Source organism: Silurus aristotelis (genome assembly GCF_946808225.1).
Source record: "Silurus aristotelis genome assembly, chromosome: 17".
Taxonomy (NCBI): Eukaryota; Metazoa; Chordata; class Actinopteri; order Siluriformes; family Siluridae; genus Silurus; species Silurus aristotelis.
This window is the reverse complement of record NC_139590.1, coordinates 5,954,451-5,972,713: the sequence shown is the minus strand read 5'-3', so window position 1 is coordinate 5,972,713 and position 18,263 is coordinate 5,954,451. Positions and strand designations below refer to the sequence as shown.

The following is an 18,263-nucleotide window of genomic DNA, read 5'->3' as shown; positions in this document are numbered from 1 at the left end:
GGAGGCTCTTAACTATTTGCTTAGTTAAATCTAGGTGGTGACTTTTTTTTGGACGGGCAGTGTATTAGGCAGCAAGTGAACATGTTGTTCTTAAAGTTGAGGTGTTAGAAGCAGGAAAAATGGGCAAGCGTAAGGATTTGTGAAATATTATGACGACTGGGTCAAAGCATCTCCAAAGCTCTTGTTGGATGTTTCCCGGTCTGCAGTGCTTAGTATCTATCAAAGTGGTCCAAGGAAGGAGCACTGGTGAAACAGCGGCAGGCACATAGGCGGCCGAGGCTCCATGTGCACGTGGGGAGCGAAGGCTGACTCATGTGTTCCGATCCAACAGACGAGCTCCTGTAGCTCAAATTGCTAAAAAAGTTAAATCTGGTAGAAAGGTGACAGAAAACACAGTGTATTGCAGTTTATTTTTGCATATAGGGGCTGCATAGCCACTATTAACTAAACCATTTAAAATATTTGTAGACATAATTTTTTATATATATATATTATATTTTTGTTGTTAAAAAGGACAACATAAAGGGAGCTTACGGACAGTTGGTACAACGGTTAGGGCTCTGGGATGCTCATCACAAAGAGGTTCAAGCCCCAGCATTGGCAAGCTGTTGGGGCCTTGAGCAAAACTCTTGTTGGGCCCAATCTGCTCCAGGGATGGTGTTAGATGATGGTAGGATATATGCCAATATGTTAACAGGGGAAAGTGGAATCTTAAACAGGGGGAGAGTGGTAGCTTAGTGGTTAAGGCTCTTGGTTACTAATCAGAAGGTCAGGTGTTCAAGCTCCAGTTTCATGAAGATCTTGAGTCTTGGGTCCCTTGAGCAAGGTCCTTAACCCTTATAGCCCCTGTATCCTACACTTTGAACCCAGCTTCCTAACATTGCTGGGATATACGAAGAAAATGTTTTACTGTGCTGTAAAGTACATGTGACGTAAAAAGCACCCATTAATAGATGATTTTGAACAGTTTTGATGGACAGAAGAGCAACAGCTAAATTCACGCAGCTCTGGCGCCACCGTGTGAAACAAAGCAGTACAGCAATTACATGGAAATAAAAGAAATACATTGCTTTAAATAGAATCTTCTTTTCTCTGCTTCTCCCATTAGGGGTCGCCACAGCGGATCAACTGTCTCCATCCCCCCTTGTCCTCTACATCTGCCTCTTTCACACCAACTACCCCCTTGGCCTTCCTCTTTTCCTCCTTCCTGGTGGCTCCATCCTCAGCATTCTTCTACCGATATACCCCATGTCCCTCCTCTGCACATGTCCAAACCATCTCGATCTCACCTTCCTCACCTTGTCTCCAAAACGTGCTACATGTGCTGTCCCTCTAATAAACTAATTTTCAATCCTGTCCATCCTCGTCACTCCCAACAAAAACCTCAAAATCTTCAGCTCTGCTACCTCCAGCTCCGCCTCCTGTCTTTTATTTAATGCCACTGTCTCTAAACCATACAACATCGCAGGTCTCACCACAGTCCTATAAACTTTCTCTTTCACTCTTGCAAATACCCTTCTATCACAAATCACTCCTGCTATCACTCTTCTCCACCCACTCCACCCTGCCTGCACGCTTTTCTACACTTCTTCTAACACACTTATATATATATACTACTACTACTACTACTACTACTACTACTAGCTTTAAAAAAAATTGGGGTTTTTTTAGAGAGAGAGAGAGAGAGAGAGAGAGAAGAGAGAGAGAGAGAGAGAGAGAGAGAGAGAGAGAGAGAGAGAGAGAGAGAGAAACCCGGAAGTGTTTAAACAACTACATTTCCCACAATGCCTTGCAAAGTGTCCACCAATAGGAATCGGAAAGGGTTTCGAAGGCGAGTTCCTCACTTCCTGATTAATCATGGCGGATGAGAATGAGACAGCACCGAAGCAGGAGAAAGAAGTGGAGCTAGAGGAGGACCACGGGCATTGTAGTGACTGCGAAAATGAAGAGCATCATTTCGATGATGGGTGAGAACATCAAACTTCTTTGAGGTTTGGTTAGAAATTGAATAAAAACCACGCATGATCCGTACTCTTCGAGTCTAGGGCCCTTGCATGGCTAGGTCAAAGGAGGCGAGAATGATAAGGGATACGCCCCTTGTTGCTTTTCTTTGGTCCGTTTCTTTGATTGACAGCGATCTTTGAACGGCTATTGGATAAAAGGGATTTATTCTGAGAGCGAGGGCGGGTCTTAGCGCATTGATTCGGCTAGAACGTGGTTTATCATGTCACAGTAACATATAATTTTTTTTTAATTAATATTCATAATACTTCTCTAACTGATTCTATTAATTTCAGTTTATCTGTAGATCGCAATAACTTGTACATTTTAGAATCCTGGCCAGCAAGCACTAGTTTTAAGCGTTCCTGGACCGTGAAACCAGCCGGACTCTCCTGCCGTATCCCAAATCCACGGATTTTAAACCCTCGCCCCCTCGAGGGGTCAAGGGCTCCCTCATAGGGTTGCATTGTATCACGCGCACTATCGTGCACACTCCTAGGAGACAAATCAAGGGATTAGAGTGGCATTTGAGATGGCGAAGTTTCTTTTCATTTTACTGTCAGCTATTGGAAACATTGTAATAATAATAATGCACAAAACAAATGTATATATCAAAGGCCGTGTGTAAACACACCTAAAAGATTTATTTTCAAGAAGAGAAAGTTTTATTTATACTTGAACGTTGTTCAGGTTGCTAATCTGCACGCTAGGCAGCTATTTGCAGGTGATGACATGCTAGTTTCTTAGGGAGAGCATTACACAAGCTAGCAGTGGTCCACCCAAGCACATTTTTGCATATAATTATTATATTGCGTTGATTTATTTTTGATATATTTGTAAGATATTCGCTGGGAATCACTTCCCCGCTGTGAGATGAACATGTGCCTTATACATGGAGTGGAAGATTAGACATGTAGCATCACTTTCACTTTAATTATCTCAGGACCTGAACATGATAACATCACATACTTCTGAAAGTATGAGAATATTTATGGTCTTCTTTGTTCAACTAGTTATTTATCAGATGAACTCACAACATGGGCATGTTCACTCGGGTACGGTAGAATTACACCATAATGCAATGGTGCCCCTTTTTGTTTTCTATTGTTTTAAGAATAAATGAAGGAATATAAGATATGAATTATAAAATATAGGCTGTTTTGGTTTTTAACACGATTAAAGACTTGTAGAAGTGTGATAGTATAAATTCTCATGGTTTGATAACTCTGTCTGAACACCTCACTGTTTAATGGTATTACATGGTCATGTCTGTGGTAAATACACACCGATCAGAGCATAACATTATCACCACCTGCCTAATATAGTGGTGGTCCCCCTTTTGCTGCCAAAACAGTCCTGACCAATCGAGCATTAACAGCATTAACTTCTTCAGCGTTTTGAGCTACAGGAGCTCATCTGTTGGATCGGACTACACGGACCAGCCTTCGCTCCCCACGTGCATCAACGAGCCTCGGGCCGCCCACTATCCTGTCGCTGGTTCCCCACTCTTCCTTCCTTGGACCACTTTTGATAGACACTGACCACTGCAGACTGGAAACATCCCACTGCAGTTTTCGAGATGCTCTGACCCAGTCGTCTAGACATCAAAATTCAACCCTTTACAAACTCGCTCAAATCCTTAGGCTTGCCCATTTTTCCTGCTTCGAACACGTCAACTTTAAGAACAAAATGTTCACTTGCTGCCTCACTATACCCCACCATCCTATTGTGGCTGAACAAACCCAAATCCTTACAAACACGCTCCAAAATGTCGTGGAAAGTCTTTGTGGAAGATCAAAGCTTGTTATAACAGTGAAAATGGACTTGATTAGGAATGGAAGCTGAAAATGTCGCTTAGGCAAATGATAGCTGTTATCCTACAGCTCCTAAAATGCGTCGTTCCTGTGTATGATTAAGTGAGGAGCATGCTCAAGCGTGACCACAGAGTTTGCAGTGCAACGGTTTTACATCGCTAACTGATACCCACCTTGATCCTGCCATGGAAACTGCCATCAATGCTGCCATGGCATTAATAAACAAACAACGGTAACTAACTAAACAACGGCAGTCTGAAAAGGGTTTCGCGCACAGAAACAAAAACGGTTCAGAAAGAAATATTTCACAGTCAGTCATGAAAGAGGAAAAGAAAGAGGCCCATTGGAGTGAAGTACTTAATTGGGTACAAAAAAAAAATGAACAAGGTGGTGGCAGTAGACAGAAAAGCATTTTTTTTCTGTATTATGCAAACATGAATATTGGGAGAACTGAGCATACAGGGGGACTGTAACATAACAAGGCTTGTCTACATTTTGTAAATTTTTCCAGTCATAATATCGGATCCATATATCCTTTATATTGTACATATTCAGTAAGAAGGCAGTCGTTTGGTATTCAGCCATATGCTGTGTGAACAAAACCCCACACGCTCATGGACGCTGTCACGATTTAACGTTTGCAGTACAGTAGCGTTCATTCAGCGTGTAAAGGCGGGGGTTGGGTTTTTCTTTTCAGCAATGCACGAAAAAGAGAGAAATGTTTTGAACACACAGTGCACTTTCTCTCTTGTTCAGGGTCACAGTGCACAACGTTCATCCCATCCCATCCCGTTCCATCACAAGAACACGCTTTTCACCCTGCCGAGAGCAAAACGAGTCATCTGTCTCGTCGTATCGAACGGCGCTCTGTACCTTTACCTCATGCTTCCACATTCCTCTCCTTAAAACCATACCTACCCATCACCTCCTCATCACCTCTGTTCCCTTCACCTGGCCGTACAGTTACTGGCCAGACTGTACGGGTCTGGCCATGCTTTCTAAAATCTTTTGGGTAAAATTTTTTTTTAATATTCGTTTTGTTTAGTTTGGTCTAAATTCCATATGATCAAAAGACCGAAAATGTACAAAAAATTTCAGCATTTAAAGTATTTGATTGGTGTATTCTTTGCATTAAGCATTTTGCTCTGAATATCACAATATTCTAACCCTTATATAGGCCTAATTATAATTAATAATCATTATAATTGATAATCATACTCCAAAACTCATTGATACTCACCGGTTTTGATCATGGGTTTTGGGCTACATCGGGGCTGTGCATTCACCAAGTGTGCATTTAGTTTGTTGTCATGTAAATATACGATAAATTGTAGAAACTGTAGCGTTACTGTGGTAATGTATTAATGTGACGCACAGTTAAAACACTTTTTGTTGGTAGTATATTTTTTGTGTGTTATTAAAAAAAAAATCCCCTTCATTATAGTCACGATGTTTATTTCCCTCTGTGGCTTATTCTGGTTTGCAGAGAAAAGGGGGATACGGGGGCCAAGAAGAAGAAAAAGAAACAAAAGAAAAAGAACAAGGACAAATCTGGAGGAAAAGATTTGGCCCAGGACCCGCTGGCCAAAGTGAGAAATCCGTGGTTTTTTTGTTGTTGTTTTTTTTAAAGTTGTTCCATGTTTTTATTAGACATTTGTTTGCTATATAACCCATATTTATTTGAATTTTTTTTCTATATCTCTTTTAGGTGAATTCTCTTCCTGCTGATAAGCTTCAGGAGATTCAGAAAGCCATTGAGCTTTTCTCAGTGGGACCTGGACCAGCCAAAACCATGGAAGAGGCCTCACGCCGTAGCTACCAGTTCTGGGACACTCAACCTGTCCCTAAACTAGGTAGACTTTATATGTCTGATTTTGATTTTTTTATTTATTTTTTTTGCCAAGACCATTTTGGTGTCCAAACTGTACTTCACTTTAGGAACATGTTTTGCACATTTGATTCACATAGTCATATTCAGGTCCAAAATCTAAGAAATTATGTAACAATTGATCTAATGAAGAAGGATTTTGATATTCATTAATTCTCCTAATTTTATAGCCCACTTGTGTTCCTGAGTGTGTGTGAATTGAATGCGTGAAAACAAAGAAACAGCATAAACCTTAATGATCGATTGACATTAAATCGTTATTTGTAATGAGTTAATGCGGGTTTACATATGGATTACACCATCAGTATCACGTGTCGTTATCAAAACGATTACCTCACAGTTACCTCACGAACATTTTAACTGGTGGACCGCAAGTTTCACAGTGTCTCTGTGGCTTCTCCATCTGTAACGGAAACACAATTCGTTCTGCGCATGCGGAAAATCGGCAGTCTAGCGATATGGGTGCTTCTTTTGCATTTTAAGAATTTCCTTAAAAAGGGAAAATCCTGACAATTCCACACATCGAGGGAGTGAATAAATGAATGCATGAAGGACGGAAGAATGAATAAATAAATTAAATGAATAAATAACTTTTCTTAAATGCAGACGTTTGTTAAAGTATGCCGAAATAAGTAGAACTTTTCTTTAGAAAATTAAATATATAAAAAGAAACGCACACATACACTTAAATACACATCTGTATTACCCAAATGGGGTCTAACAAATGTAAACTATTAATTAAAATTTTTTTGCATTCAATTTTATTTGTGGCAATTTAAATGATTACTCAATTTAGGCTATATGATATAAGTGTGTTTGATTTTTTTTAATAAAATTTTTATTTAATTATTTTTTTATAAAAAAATTTAAACTGTTGTTCACAAATGTTAATAATAATAAAGGAAAAAAAAAAAGGACAAGCAATTTTATGATTTGCATAAATGTTTTGACTTGGAATCCGTTACCAAACCGTGAATTTTGTGTACCGTTACACCTCTATTCAGAACGTATTGTTAGAGGACAATTTGCTTTGGAGTTAAAACCTTCTTGTCGCATCACATCGGTTGTTATGTTCTGCTCCTAACTTGTTGCTCCGTTGTGCAGGAGAGATGGTGACAACACACGGCTGCATCGAGCCTGATAAAGATAGCATCCGAGAGGAGCCATACAGCCTTCCTCAGGGTTTCACCTGGGATGCGTTGGACCTCGGCAACTCCGCTGTGGTGAGATACACACACACACACACACACACACACACACACACACACACACACACACACACACACACAGGTTTTAATACTCAAATTAGGTTCAAAGGTACCTGTCGTAATTGATTTGTATGCGGTCTAATTTGGGATCATTATTTGCAAGACTTTCATCCTTGGGAACTAAATAATATGTTGTTTCCTGCCATTTGAACACCATGTGGTTCACAACAATGGTGTTATTGGAGAGATGTCGAGGTCTGAATTAATAAAACCTCTAAAGGGCTGTATAAGTGTGTGAGTGATGGACGGCACGATGAGCCTCTGTGAGTGTGTTCAGGTGTGGTCATGACTTTAATGATAAATAAACAAACTAAAAAAAAAAGCCGGTTCTTCTAGACTTGCTGCTTTAGAATAATTATTAGAATGGGCCTGGCATAATCACACAGAATGCATGGTGATTCAGGATTATTTAACTTCTCTGCTTCGAAACAACGTCCATTGTGAAAATCGCTATACAAATAAATATTTATTTGCACAACATGTCTGTACATGACATTCAGCGTAGTTTCAGAGAATCAGTCAGTCATAACACTGACTTGTGCCAGCACTATTGTTTCATATTTTCAGAGGTGGAAAGAGTAAAAATATTCTACTCAAGTAAAAGTACTGTTCAATTAAATTGTACTTCAGTACAAGTAAAGTTACCGGTCTAAATATATACAGAAGTAAAAGTCAATTGTAGCTAATTTAAAATTTACTCGGAGTAAAATTTGCCGTGTTTTACTTGAGGGAACACCTTTAGGAATTAAAGTTAAAAAGAAAATTTATCTTTATAACGTCATTTCGGACATGAATGCAGATTCAGAATTCGGATAGTGAGCGCACAACTTTCGATTCTATTGCATTTCGCTTTCAGCTAGGTCTGCGTCACTCGGTGTCTTTCTTGCCTTCTCTATCTTTCTTTCTTGTGAGTTTAGCTTGTTTGTCCTCCTCCCATCGATCAATCATTTATTTGACATTTTACCTATTAATTTAAAATGTAGATAAGTACAAGACTTCAAAGAAAACTTCAAAGAAAACACAAAAAAAACTCTCAAGTACATGTAATTCTATGGTAACACCATAGACGCACCGGACAAATCAGTCATTGAGTCTGTTGATTGAATGTCAATGTGTTTCTTTCCCCTCAAAGCAATTTCCAGAAAAGTTGTAAAAGCTTGTTTAATTGGTCTTCTCTACTCCTTTTGTGTTTAGCTAAAAGAGCTGTACACTCTCCTGAATGAGAACTACGTGGAGGATGATGATAACATGTTCCGCTTTGACTATTCGCCCGAGTTCCTTCTGTGGTATGGAATCATGCACATCTTTCCAACAACATTGAGCATTTGCCACTGGTTTAAAGGAAGGATTTTATTCAATTTCTTTGCTAATCTTAAGCAATGCCTTTGTCCTGGTTATAGGCACTGAGAATAAGGCTTGATTATAATTTAGAGGAATTTAGATCACTAAATCCACCTGTTAGTATGGTTAGGAGGTAAAAGGAACTCCTTGTATACTCGTGTTCAAAACGTCGGATCCTGGAGTTCTGTAGAATAAACGGAAATGGTCTCAGGTAGCGGGATAACGAATTCCCCACAAATCATTTGCTCAAGTTTAATCACTGACCTGGAAACTGCATCTTTTTTTTTTGTCCTTTCATTCCATCATCTACGGCTCTCTCTCTTTCTCAGGGCACTACGTCCTCCGGGCTGGCTGCCTCAGTGGCACTGTGGCGTGAGAGTCAACTCCAATCAAAAACTCGTGGGCTTCATCAGCGCCATTCCAGCCAACATCCGTATCTACGATATGTAAGCTGTCCTCATGCTGTTATGTTAATGTGGCTGATTTATGAAAAATCGCATAATCCAATGGCAGTTCAACAGCTAAACTTACAGCAGAAAGACATTCGGTTTACATCTCAATTTCTACGTTAAAAAGAAGAAACTCAAAACAGACTATTTTAGTTTTGTACGTTTAATTCTCTAAATATTTTGTGCACAATCAGTATAGTTTTTTCTTTTTTTTTTTTTTTCTTCTTTCTATTGTCTAATATAAACTTTGTCACTCCCTTTCCTCGCCCAGAGAGAAGAAGATGGTGGAGATTAATTTCCTGTGTGTGCATAAAAAGCTGCGCTCCAAGCGTGTAGCCCCCGTGTTGATCCGAGAGATCACCAGAAGGGTTAATTTGCAGGGTATTTTCCAGGCTGTCTACACTGCCGGAGTGGTACTGCCCAAACCTGTAGGGACCTGCAGGTAAACTCGCATAAACTCTTCTAAATACATTTCAGCATTTTTTATTATTATTTAATTATTTCATTGTTGCTGCCCTGCTTTTCTGGTAAGCCAATAGAACAGAATATTTGGGTAGTTTGCATGTACAAGTAAGTGTTATTAAAATTAGTTTAGCAACTAATTAGGTTAATAAGATCGTCACCAATCTGTAAAAGACTATCTACAAATTGTGGAATGATTTCATAATAATGTTTCTCAACATAAAGTGCAAATGTTTTCATCCAGAAAACCTCTTTTTTAGGGAGGGCCTTGCATATTTAAGCAAGACAAGGTTTACTGCATCTATTACAATAGCATGGATGTGTAGTAGAAGAGTCTGGGTGTCTAGAATTTTCACTATTTGAGAACATTTGATGCATCATGAACCGAAAAACACAACAAAGGACACCCACAAAGGGGAACTGTTAAGCAGCTAGAATCTTGAATCAGAGACACATGAGACAACTTTCCTTTCTTTAAACTTTAGCAACTGGTCTCCTCAGTTCCCAGATGTATATGGACAGATGTGTGATGCTACACGGTGCTAAACATGGTCCTTTCTCAACTTTTTTGGAGACCTGTTGCAGCCGTCAAATAAAAAACGACCACCTTTTTTTTTTTTTTTCTTAAAATTATATATATTCTCAGATGAAACATTTGATATGTTTTTGTTTTATTGTGAATAGACTATGAATTTTTGAGATTTGCAAATCGTTGCATTCTGTTTTTATGCGTTTTACGCAGTCTCCCAACGTTATTTTTGGAATTGGGGTTGTATAACAATTCTGGCTAAAATGTACTGTGTAATGTTTTCCTTTCAGATTGAATCATGCGTTGTAGTTAATCTATATTTATGGATTTTGTTGCATTTGCGCAGATACTGGCACCGATCTCTGAACCCACGGAAGCTGATAGAAGTGAAGTTTTCCCACCTGAGTCGGAACATGACTATGCAACGTACTATGAAGCTGTACAGGCTGCCTGAGGTACTCGCCACCCTTCATCTACTTGACTCCAATTGACTTTCTAATTTAACTTGTCTCACATGGCTATATTTTTACCAGTAGGGGGAGCTAGTGTTGATTTTATTATGCAACATAAATGTGACGTTGCATTGATTTATGAGAGAAGAGACCACTCTCGTCACTATGGATACACACGTTGGAGATTTAGTTCCCTGGCTAGCAGTAATGTGTAACAGTTAAATAAGTGTGCATGTATTTGTAGTTGTGTATTGCGGACAAAAACAAAAAATATTGAATTGACACTTTTTTTACTTATCATTATCATATTCTGTTGAGTATTTGAACGCAACCCTGCCTATTGTTTTAAGGTCCATTCTTTGTTTCGTCTCCGTCCCCTTGCCTCTAGGCTCCAAAGACCGTAGGCTTAAGGGCGATGACGGTGAAGGACATCCCAAATGTGCACCGCCTGCTAAAAGATTATCTCCGCCAGTTCAACCTGGCTCCAGTCATGAGCATGGAGGAGGTGCAGCACTGGCTTCTGCCCCAAGAGAACATCATCGACACCTATCTGGTGGAGGTAGGCCACCTGCATAGATTAAAGGAAGAAGTGCTCATAATGTTCATGACATATATATGGGGGAGGCTTTTTAGGATGTAATCATATATAATCCTATTTTATTTCCTAAAATAAGTTTTATACTGATTTTCCAGAATCCTGAGGGGAAGATCACAGACTTCCTGAGTTTTTACACCTTGCCATCCACCATCATGAACCACCCGGTGCACCGCAGTCTGAAGGCAGCATATTCCTTCTACAACGTGCACACCTCCATGCCGCTGATCGACCTGATGGGAGACGCGCTCATCCTGGCCAAATCGGTGTGTGTGTGTGTGTGTGTGTGTGTGTTAGAGGTCGACCAATTCATCGGGTTTGCTGATTACTTGGCACTGATAGTTGATCGCTGGACTATAAGCTATCTGCAAAAAATCGATACCGATTTCCTGTCACTACGAGAGCGCCCTCTAGAGGCGAACCACGTGTTTGTTTTAACATGCGAGACCACATGCTGCACAGAGTCCTTTAATTATATTTATTATTTATAATGTATAATTTATATTATAATGTATAAACTTGCTGTGCACAATGTTTCGGCCTCTCATTCTGTCTCTCCCCCCAAATACAGAAAGGATTTGATGTTTTTAATGCACTGGACCTGATGGAGAACAAGACGTTTTTGGAGAAGCTGAAGTTTGGTATCGGAGATGGGAATCTACAGTATTATCTGTACAATTGGAAATGCCCCAGCATGGGTCCAGAGAAAGTACGGCTCATTTATTCACTAACTTGTCTATGATATAAGCAGGATAGTTCATTTCTGTTTTAACAGGTCACATCAAGGGGTTCTTTGCGTCCACATCATGCATAAAAATAGAGTAAGACACACCTAGCAATGGATTACCACCTTATTTTATGCCACACACTGTTTCAACAAGTCAAGTTTAATTCTATAGCGCTTTTCACAACAGACATTGTCTCAAAGCAGCTTTACAGAAATCAACAACTAAGGTGAACAATGTGTGTTCATCCCTGATGAGCAGCCATGGCGACTATGGCAAGAAAAAACTTAGATGTTGTGAGATGAAACCTTGAGAGGAACCAGACTCAAAAGGGGAACCCATCCTCATTTGGGTGACATCAAGAGTGTGATTATAGTCTTTAAACAATACAGAACACTGAGAGTGAGAACTAACATGAGCACTGGAGTGTAAGATTATAAATAATGACTTTTTTTTTTACAGTCATTTGTGGTTATCAAACTAGGAGCTACTGAGCAACTCATAAAATAATGACGGGTACATCATGCCTTAAAGATGCAAATGTTTTGACTAAATATGTTCTCCGTTTTGGTCAAAGACCTAAATGAATGTTTGTGCTCTTGCAGGTTGGTTTAGTACTGCAGTGACCCTCTTGCCTCATCAAAGCCCTTCCTTGCGTCATTGTGAAGCCAAGAACTGACGTCACGCACTGACCACCTGACCAATGCGCCAGAAGGACTTCCACGTTTAGGAAGAAAAAGCCACCGCCCGTTTCTCTAATTATTCTTTTTTTTATTTTTTTTATTTTTTCTTCCTTTCCCCAGAACTTGAATTGGACCTGCACTACCGCTGCCAGGCCCTCTTCTTATTTTTCTGCCTTTTTTTTTCTTTTTAGTCTTTTTTTTTCCCTTCTTCTTCTTCTTCTTCTTCTTCTTCTTCTTTCTCCCTCAGCACTTGGATCTGTAATTAATTCCAGTTGTTCTTGCAATCCCGGTCGTGACGCGAGCGTGAATTTGCTGAATGCCGTGAAGCAGCAGCTGCTCTTTCACTCTGCCTCTGACTACGCTCTCATTACTGAGACTCGGTCCAGCCGTTTTCTCTCCCTGTCCGAATGTGAGGTGCTTCTTTTTTTTTTTTTTTTTTTTTTTTTTTTTCCTTCCTTCTTTCTTGTCATCCACACCTAATTAATCTTAAGAGGTCGCCCGGTGTTTGTAACAGGACAATATCAAAAGGAAAAAAAAAATGCTTTAAACATCAAGAAAAAAAAGCTGATGAGGTAATAAAACTCCACAATGGACATTATAAAGGGCTGCTGTCAGAAATGTTCTTTTTTTTTTTAATTACTGAGTCACTGATTCATTGTTGTCATACATTCTGTAAAGGAGAGATTTCTTTCGTGCTTTTTTTTTTCTTTTCTTCTTCCTAATTGATGGATCGCTGCTTTATCACTAACTCACTGCCTGTGATTTCACTGTAACGCCAACAGAGAAGCCCTGTGTACATGCACACATAACACATAACAGCAAAATATCAGTAAAAACAAATAAGTAGGAGTCCAGGACATGGACGTGGACTAATGATTAATCCTAAGAGGTTGAATACTGACTGTGTTGGAAAGGTGGAGACGCATCAGGGGTTGTGAGGAGAGTTGAAATAAATATTTAAATGCAGAGATGAATACTGTATGTGTTTTGATTTACTTTATTTTTATGTTAAGGGTATATGGTCAAATCAAATTACAATCCTCATAAAGTTTTACTGCTGCAGGAAGACGACTGTATGGAGCGCCTGAAGACTAGTTCAGCCAAACGTATTCTCCCATCTGGTTCAGTGTTTTCAATATACAGGAAGTGTTGACTTAAAGCCATAGTGTTGAACTGACACAATAATAAAGGCACAACTAGAGCAGCTTCTCAGTTTTTGGGTTTTTTTGTCAGTAGTATGGAGGAAACGGACGACTTAATCAACTGTATTAGGAGACTTTTTTTTGTTTTGGTTTTTTTTTTGTTAATTTTTTCTTTTTTGCTTTTCATGATGGTGCCAGAAAACATTGTTGAAATTTTTTATTTTTTTTTTGGTGCTAAATAAAAGAAGTTGGCGTGTGTGTTACTTTGGTTTATTGTGGAAGTGTTTTCATTTCAGGAAAAAAAGACTTTCAACCAGGTACATCATCTGACAGGCAAAAATCTTTGTATGTTTGAAGCTGTTCATGGAGGGGTTTTTTTTTTTTCTTATAACGGTGTTTTTAAGTGTTTTTAAATGAGCAAATGATCTGCAGTGTCTTGGAGGTGACAGAAACTTTTTTTTTATAATGTTTGAATGATTTTAATGGACTTGTATATTGTTACATTTATAAATTATTAATTTTGTTTCTTGTTTATTTGGCGAAAAGGCAAATTGCAAAGCAAAAGCATCAACAAATTCTTTCTTTATTTATACCCTATTTATGCCCTTTTATTTTTAGATCTATTCTACAAACAGGGATGTAACCATCTCAATTAATTTCCCCATTTTAATAAAAAAAATTTACATTTATTTAAATTTAAATTTGCTCTTTTTTTTCTTTTTCTTTTTTGTAGGGAAAAAACACATTTTTGACCATGTGATGTAAACTAGCAAGCAAAGCATTATGAATATAAGAAGAAGTTGTATGCATCTGCAGCATTACCTGCAAATGTCATATCTGACCGGTCAAATCTTTTATAGTTTGATAGTTACAATATATCATCATATTGTATGTTTTAGGATGTTATTCTTGGTTTGTTTGTTTTTTTCTTTTTAATGGTGGCATTAACTTTTTCTTCACAAGAGCAAATGATGTGCTGTGTCTCAGAAGTGACTGAGGGAAAAAAAGATTCTTAAAAAAAAAATGTTGATTCATGAGTTAATAATGATTTCGGTTCTTGTTTGTTTGGCAAAAGTGTCACAAAATCACAAAACAAAATCCAACACATCCAATTGCAAGAAAGAGATCTCGTTCCAATTATCATTTCTTGTCTAAGCTGATCCTCCAAACAGGCGAGTAACTGTCTCAAGTTTAGTCAACGCTGAGATTTCGTTTCCCCTTCTTCAGGAAACGACTTGTTCTTTCTCAGATTTAAACAAAAAAAGGAATTGTACAAGTGAGCAACATTAAATGCACATCTTATCTCCATTTTTACTTCAGGTTTTTTTTCTTTTTGGCTAAAAACTTGGTATGTCTGAGTGAATGTTTTCATGGCTGCACATCATGTGAACATTAGAATTATATATAAATATCTGCTGCTCACCAGGTGGTCCTTTTGTTCCTCATAATGGAATCGTTGATTGTGTGTTTAGTTTCTTTGTTCCATTGTTACCTGTAGATTTAGTTTCTTTCAGCCTGTCAATGTCTGTATTTACTTATAGATTTGTTAATACATGCATCAAAATAATCATTGTCATTCATGAATTAATCATGAGTGTTAAAGATGTCATTCAGTATATGCAAATGTTTTTCCAATGGACATTCCCACTGATTGATCCTGAGGGTACATGTGGGTTTCCTCGAGGTGCTCCAGTTATCTTCTGATTAATGGACTGGTTCAGTTTAGCTTTGTGAACGAGTGTTTGAAAGTGTGTGTAAAGGATTCCCTGCAGTGGACTTGCATCCTATCCCAGGTGTATTCCCACCTCACACAGGCCCCAGATCCACCCTGGCCTTGTTCAGGTAAAGGTAGAGTTATTCTGTATAAATGAACCTTAGCCTGACCTTAGCTTTTGTGGTTAGGATGGTGTGCTAATTGTGTGTTGTTCTTTGTTCCAGGCTTAAAACATTTATATAAATTCAACAAAATGTCTGGGAAATAAAAAAAAAAAAAATACCAGCTTGTGTATTTCAAGTAATAAACCATGGACAATGATTTGAAGTTAAATGCAAAAGTCTTAATGCTAAATGCTAAACACACACAAAGATTAACAGGACAGATTGAGTTACTGTGTATTTTATGCAATGGTGGTACACAATGGAAAATAACATACAGATGATGCAGTTAGAGTGAAAGAGAAGTGGCGTGGGTGTTCAAAAACTCTTTACTGTCCCTTCATTGTTCACCATGAAGAAGGAGAAGCACATCTACGGCAACGTTACACAAACGTCTACGAGGGGTAAGGGTTTAGAATGCAATTTGTTTTTTAATTAAACTAGAGGAGGCTAATATTCAATATGGAAATTCCACTAATTTGACAAAACTTTTCAAAAGTATTTTTAAGGGTAAATTATTAGTAATACTAGTAGCATTCTGTAATTTCAATGAATATAAATTCATATATATATATATATATATATATATATATATATATATATATATATATATATATATATATATGAATTTATATTAATTGAAATGTGCATATAAAATATATATATATATATATATATATATATATATATATATATATATATATATATATATATATATATATATATATATATATATATATATATATCTTAAAATGTGTTATTTGATGGCATTTATATGGGCATAAATATACAGGTCTATGCAATATATATAATATACAGGTTATATGTAATATATATATTATATACATTGTCTTGCACTAAATATGCACAATTTATCTGCTATGCATCTGCTGCACTTTGCAGATGAGGATCCAGGAAGTGGTAAAAGGTGTGGTTATTTTCTGTTGAGCTCACTTTGTGGTCTCCTCTGCCTTTCACTGATGACCAACATACTTCTGATCTATTTTTGTAAGTGCATACAAATACTATTATCTAGATGTAAAAAATAAAAACAAGCATCTGAAAACCTGACCATCACATCTATATACCATAGATAGACATGGAATATGATATTTACAATATGATTTTTTTTTTACATAAATCACTGTATTTATCACAGTACAGGGTTTGTATTTCCAGAGGTGCCTTAAAATGTTTACTTCACATTTTTTTCTAGATCTTAAACTCAGATGGGCTTCAGACGATTTGCTTAAGCAGAACTCCTCAGTTGTTGGTAATTTTTGTAATTACTATAAAAAATAAATGTAATTTTTTACAATAAATGTAATTTTTTTTATATTTAAGTTTCAACTTAAAAGATTCTTCATTATATGATGGGTATTTTTTCCTCTAAACAACCAGTTATTGTTTGCAGTACAATCATTATTGACAGAGTGGTACAATGCAGTTATTAAAAATTGCCAATACTGAATAAAGGCTTGTATATCTGGTGACTTTCTTTCTTTACAGTCACCTCACTTGAGCAAGTCAGAAGGTGCTCAGCTGAAGGTGTGTAATCTTTCAGACACGATCAATAACTCAACACTATAATTCCCTACTCTTTTAGAGGTAATGTGTAAAGCAATGTATATCTTTCCTTTTTTTCCCTCTCTGTAGAGCGTCAAATACAGTACAAAGACAGACTCTACGTTTTCCCTACAGATGAAATGAGCTGGAGTTCCAGTAGAGAGAACTGTCAGGAATTAGGAGGAGACCTGGTGATCGTTAACAGTAACGAGGAACATGTATGATGCGAGAATTAGAAAGACTGTATAATATCTTTATAATACAAAACTTATGCTTATAATATCTATGTGCTCTGGCTTTTAAGATGTTTCTTGTTGGTGCAATGAACACATTTAGCAATTCTCTGCACTGGATTGGTCTGAGAACTGCTGAAAACCAGGGCAAGTGGCTGTGGGTAGATGAAACGCCTCTTGTGCGCAATCTCTCGTAAGAGTTTCTTTCTCTCTTCTAATGATTGGCTTTGCTGAACTTTTCAAATCTAAAAACCAAGGCTTGGTGATTCTAAATCATCACAAAGGTGTTCAGTTGGATTGAGCTGAGAGCTCTATGTAGCACACACACCATGCTTTGTACATTTTAGTCAGTTCTACTTAAACAAAAGTTCTGATTAAAAGAAATCTGTTTTTTTTTAAATATATATATTATAACAGTTTGGGGAAATACTGTATATCATCTTATCAGAACATGCTGGGATTGACTGAGACGAAGTGTGAATTTGTTTTCTTTTAAGGTGGTGGAAGCATATGTCCGAGGACAGCGAATCAGAGAGAGAAGACTGTGTGGGTTATTACGATGGGCAATGGGTGGATCTGTCGTGTTTAACAGCAGAAAGGAGGATCTGCGAGATCACGTGCTCTCTCTGAACTCTTTGTGACTCCTGATATAAATTTAGAAGCTGATATCTTTTTTTAGTGTAATTTTTAACCAGGCATGATGTAATTTTAATTATGTAAGTGAACAAAACCAATCAGACATGAAAGCAACTGAGAGGTAAATGTATTATTTTGTTACATTGGCACCATTCAAGGGATGGAATATATTAGGATTTAAATAAAGAGACACTTCTCTAAGTTAATGTGTTGGAAAAATGTAAAAGTAAAAGGATCTGATTTTCTTTGATGGGTGAATTGGGAATTTAATAAACGGGTAAATTGCTAGATGTTAGGACATCTTTAATATCGCAGGTGTTTATAGAGAGATGCATTTAATTAAAATTCCACATATAACAAAAGCTGCGGTCAAAGGACACGTTTAGCCATGATACAGTGCCCCCTGGAGGGTTAAGGGCCTTGCTCAAGGCCAGGGTTTGAACCTTTTAAAGGTCAACCAGTAATCAACAATAAAAAGGACAACCATTAAACTGACAATAGGGACATGGAGAGCTTGAACCCCCAAAAATATCAGAAGGTCAAGCAGTAAACTAAAATAGGGTCATGTAGTTCTTGAACCCCCGATCTTCTGAATGTCAACAAG

At 37.7% G+C, this 18,263-nt stretch overlaps 2 protein-coding genes across 2 annotated transcripts in view; both read left to right on the top strand.

Annotated features, from left to right (window-relative positions):
- The first annotated feature begins 1,817 nt into the window (after positions 1-1,817).
- Positions 1,818-13,181, top strand: nmt1a (N-myristoyltransferase 1a). The gene is made up of 12 exons (XM_083567282.1): positions 1,818-1,967; positions 5,302-5,404; positions 5,524-5,668; positions 6,808-6,926; positions 8,166-8,257; positions 8,642-8,758; positions 9,033-9,203; positions 10,099-10,207; positions 10,593-10,763; positions 10,898-11,065; positions 11,371-11,508; positions 12,130-13,181. Exons 1-12 carry the CDS (start codon positions 1,858-1,860, stop codon positions 12,148-12,150), a joined length of 1,464 nt encoding a protein of 487 aa, XP_083423408.1. The 5' UTR covers positions 1,818-1,857; the 3' UTR covers positions 12,151-13,181.
- A 2,383-nt stretch (positions 13,182-15,564) lies between these two features.
- Positions 15,565-18,263, top strand: part of LOC310740414 (hepatic lectin) — a 3,375-nt gene continuing 676 nt past the window's right edge. The window contains exons 1-7 of the mRNA XM_083567094.1: positions 15,565-15,628; positions 16,128-16,232; positions 16,441-16,497; positions 16,734-16,772; positions 16,881-17,008; positions 17,095-17,216; positions 17,521-18,263. The exon at positions 17,521-18,263 is cut by the window's right edge and continues 676 nt beyond it. Of these exons, the coding sequence (XP_083423220.1) occupies positions 15,577-15,628; positions 16,128-16,232; positions 16,441-16,497; positions 16,734-16,772; positions 16,881-17,008; positions 17,095-17,216; positions 17,521-17,653 (636 nt within the window). The 5' untranslated portion in view covers positions 15,565-15,576 and the 3' untranslated portion in view covers positions 17,654-18,263. The remainder of the gene's footprint in view (positions 15,629-16,127; positions 16,233-16,440; positions 16,498-16,733; positions 16,773-16,880; positions 17,009-17,094; positions 17,217-17,520) is intronic.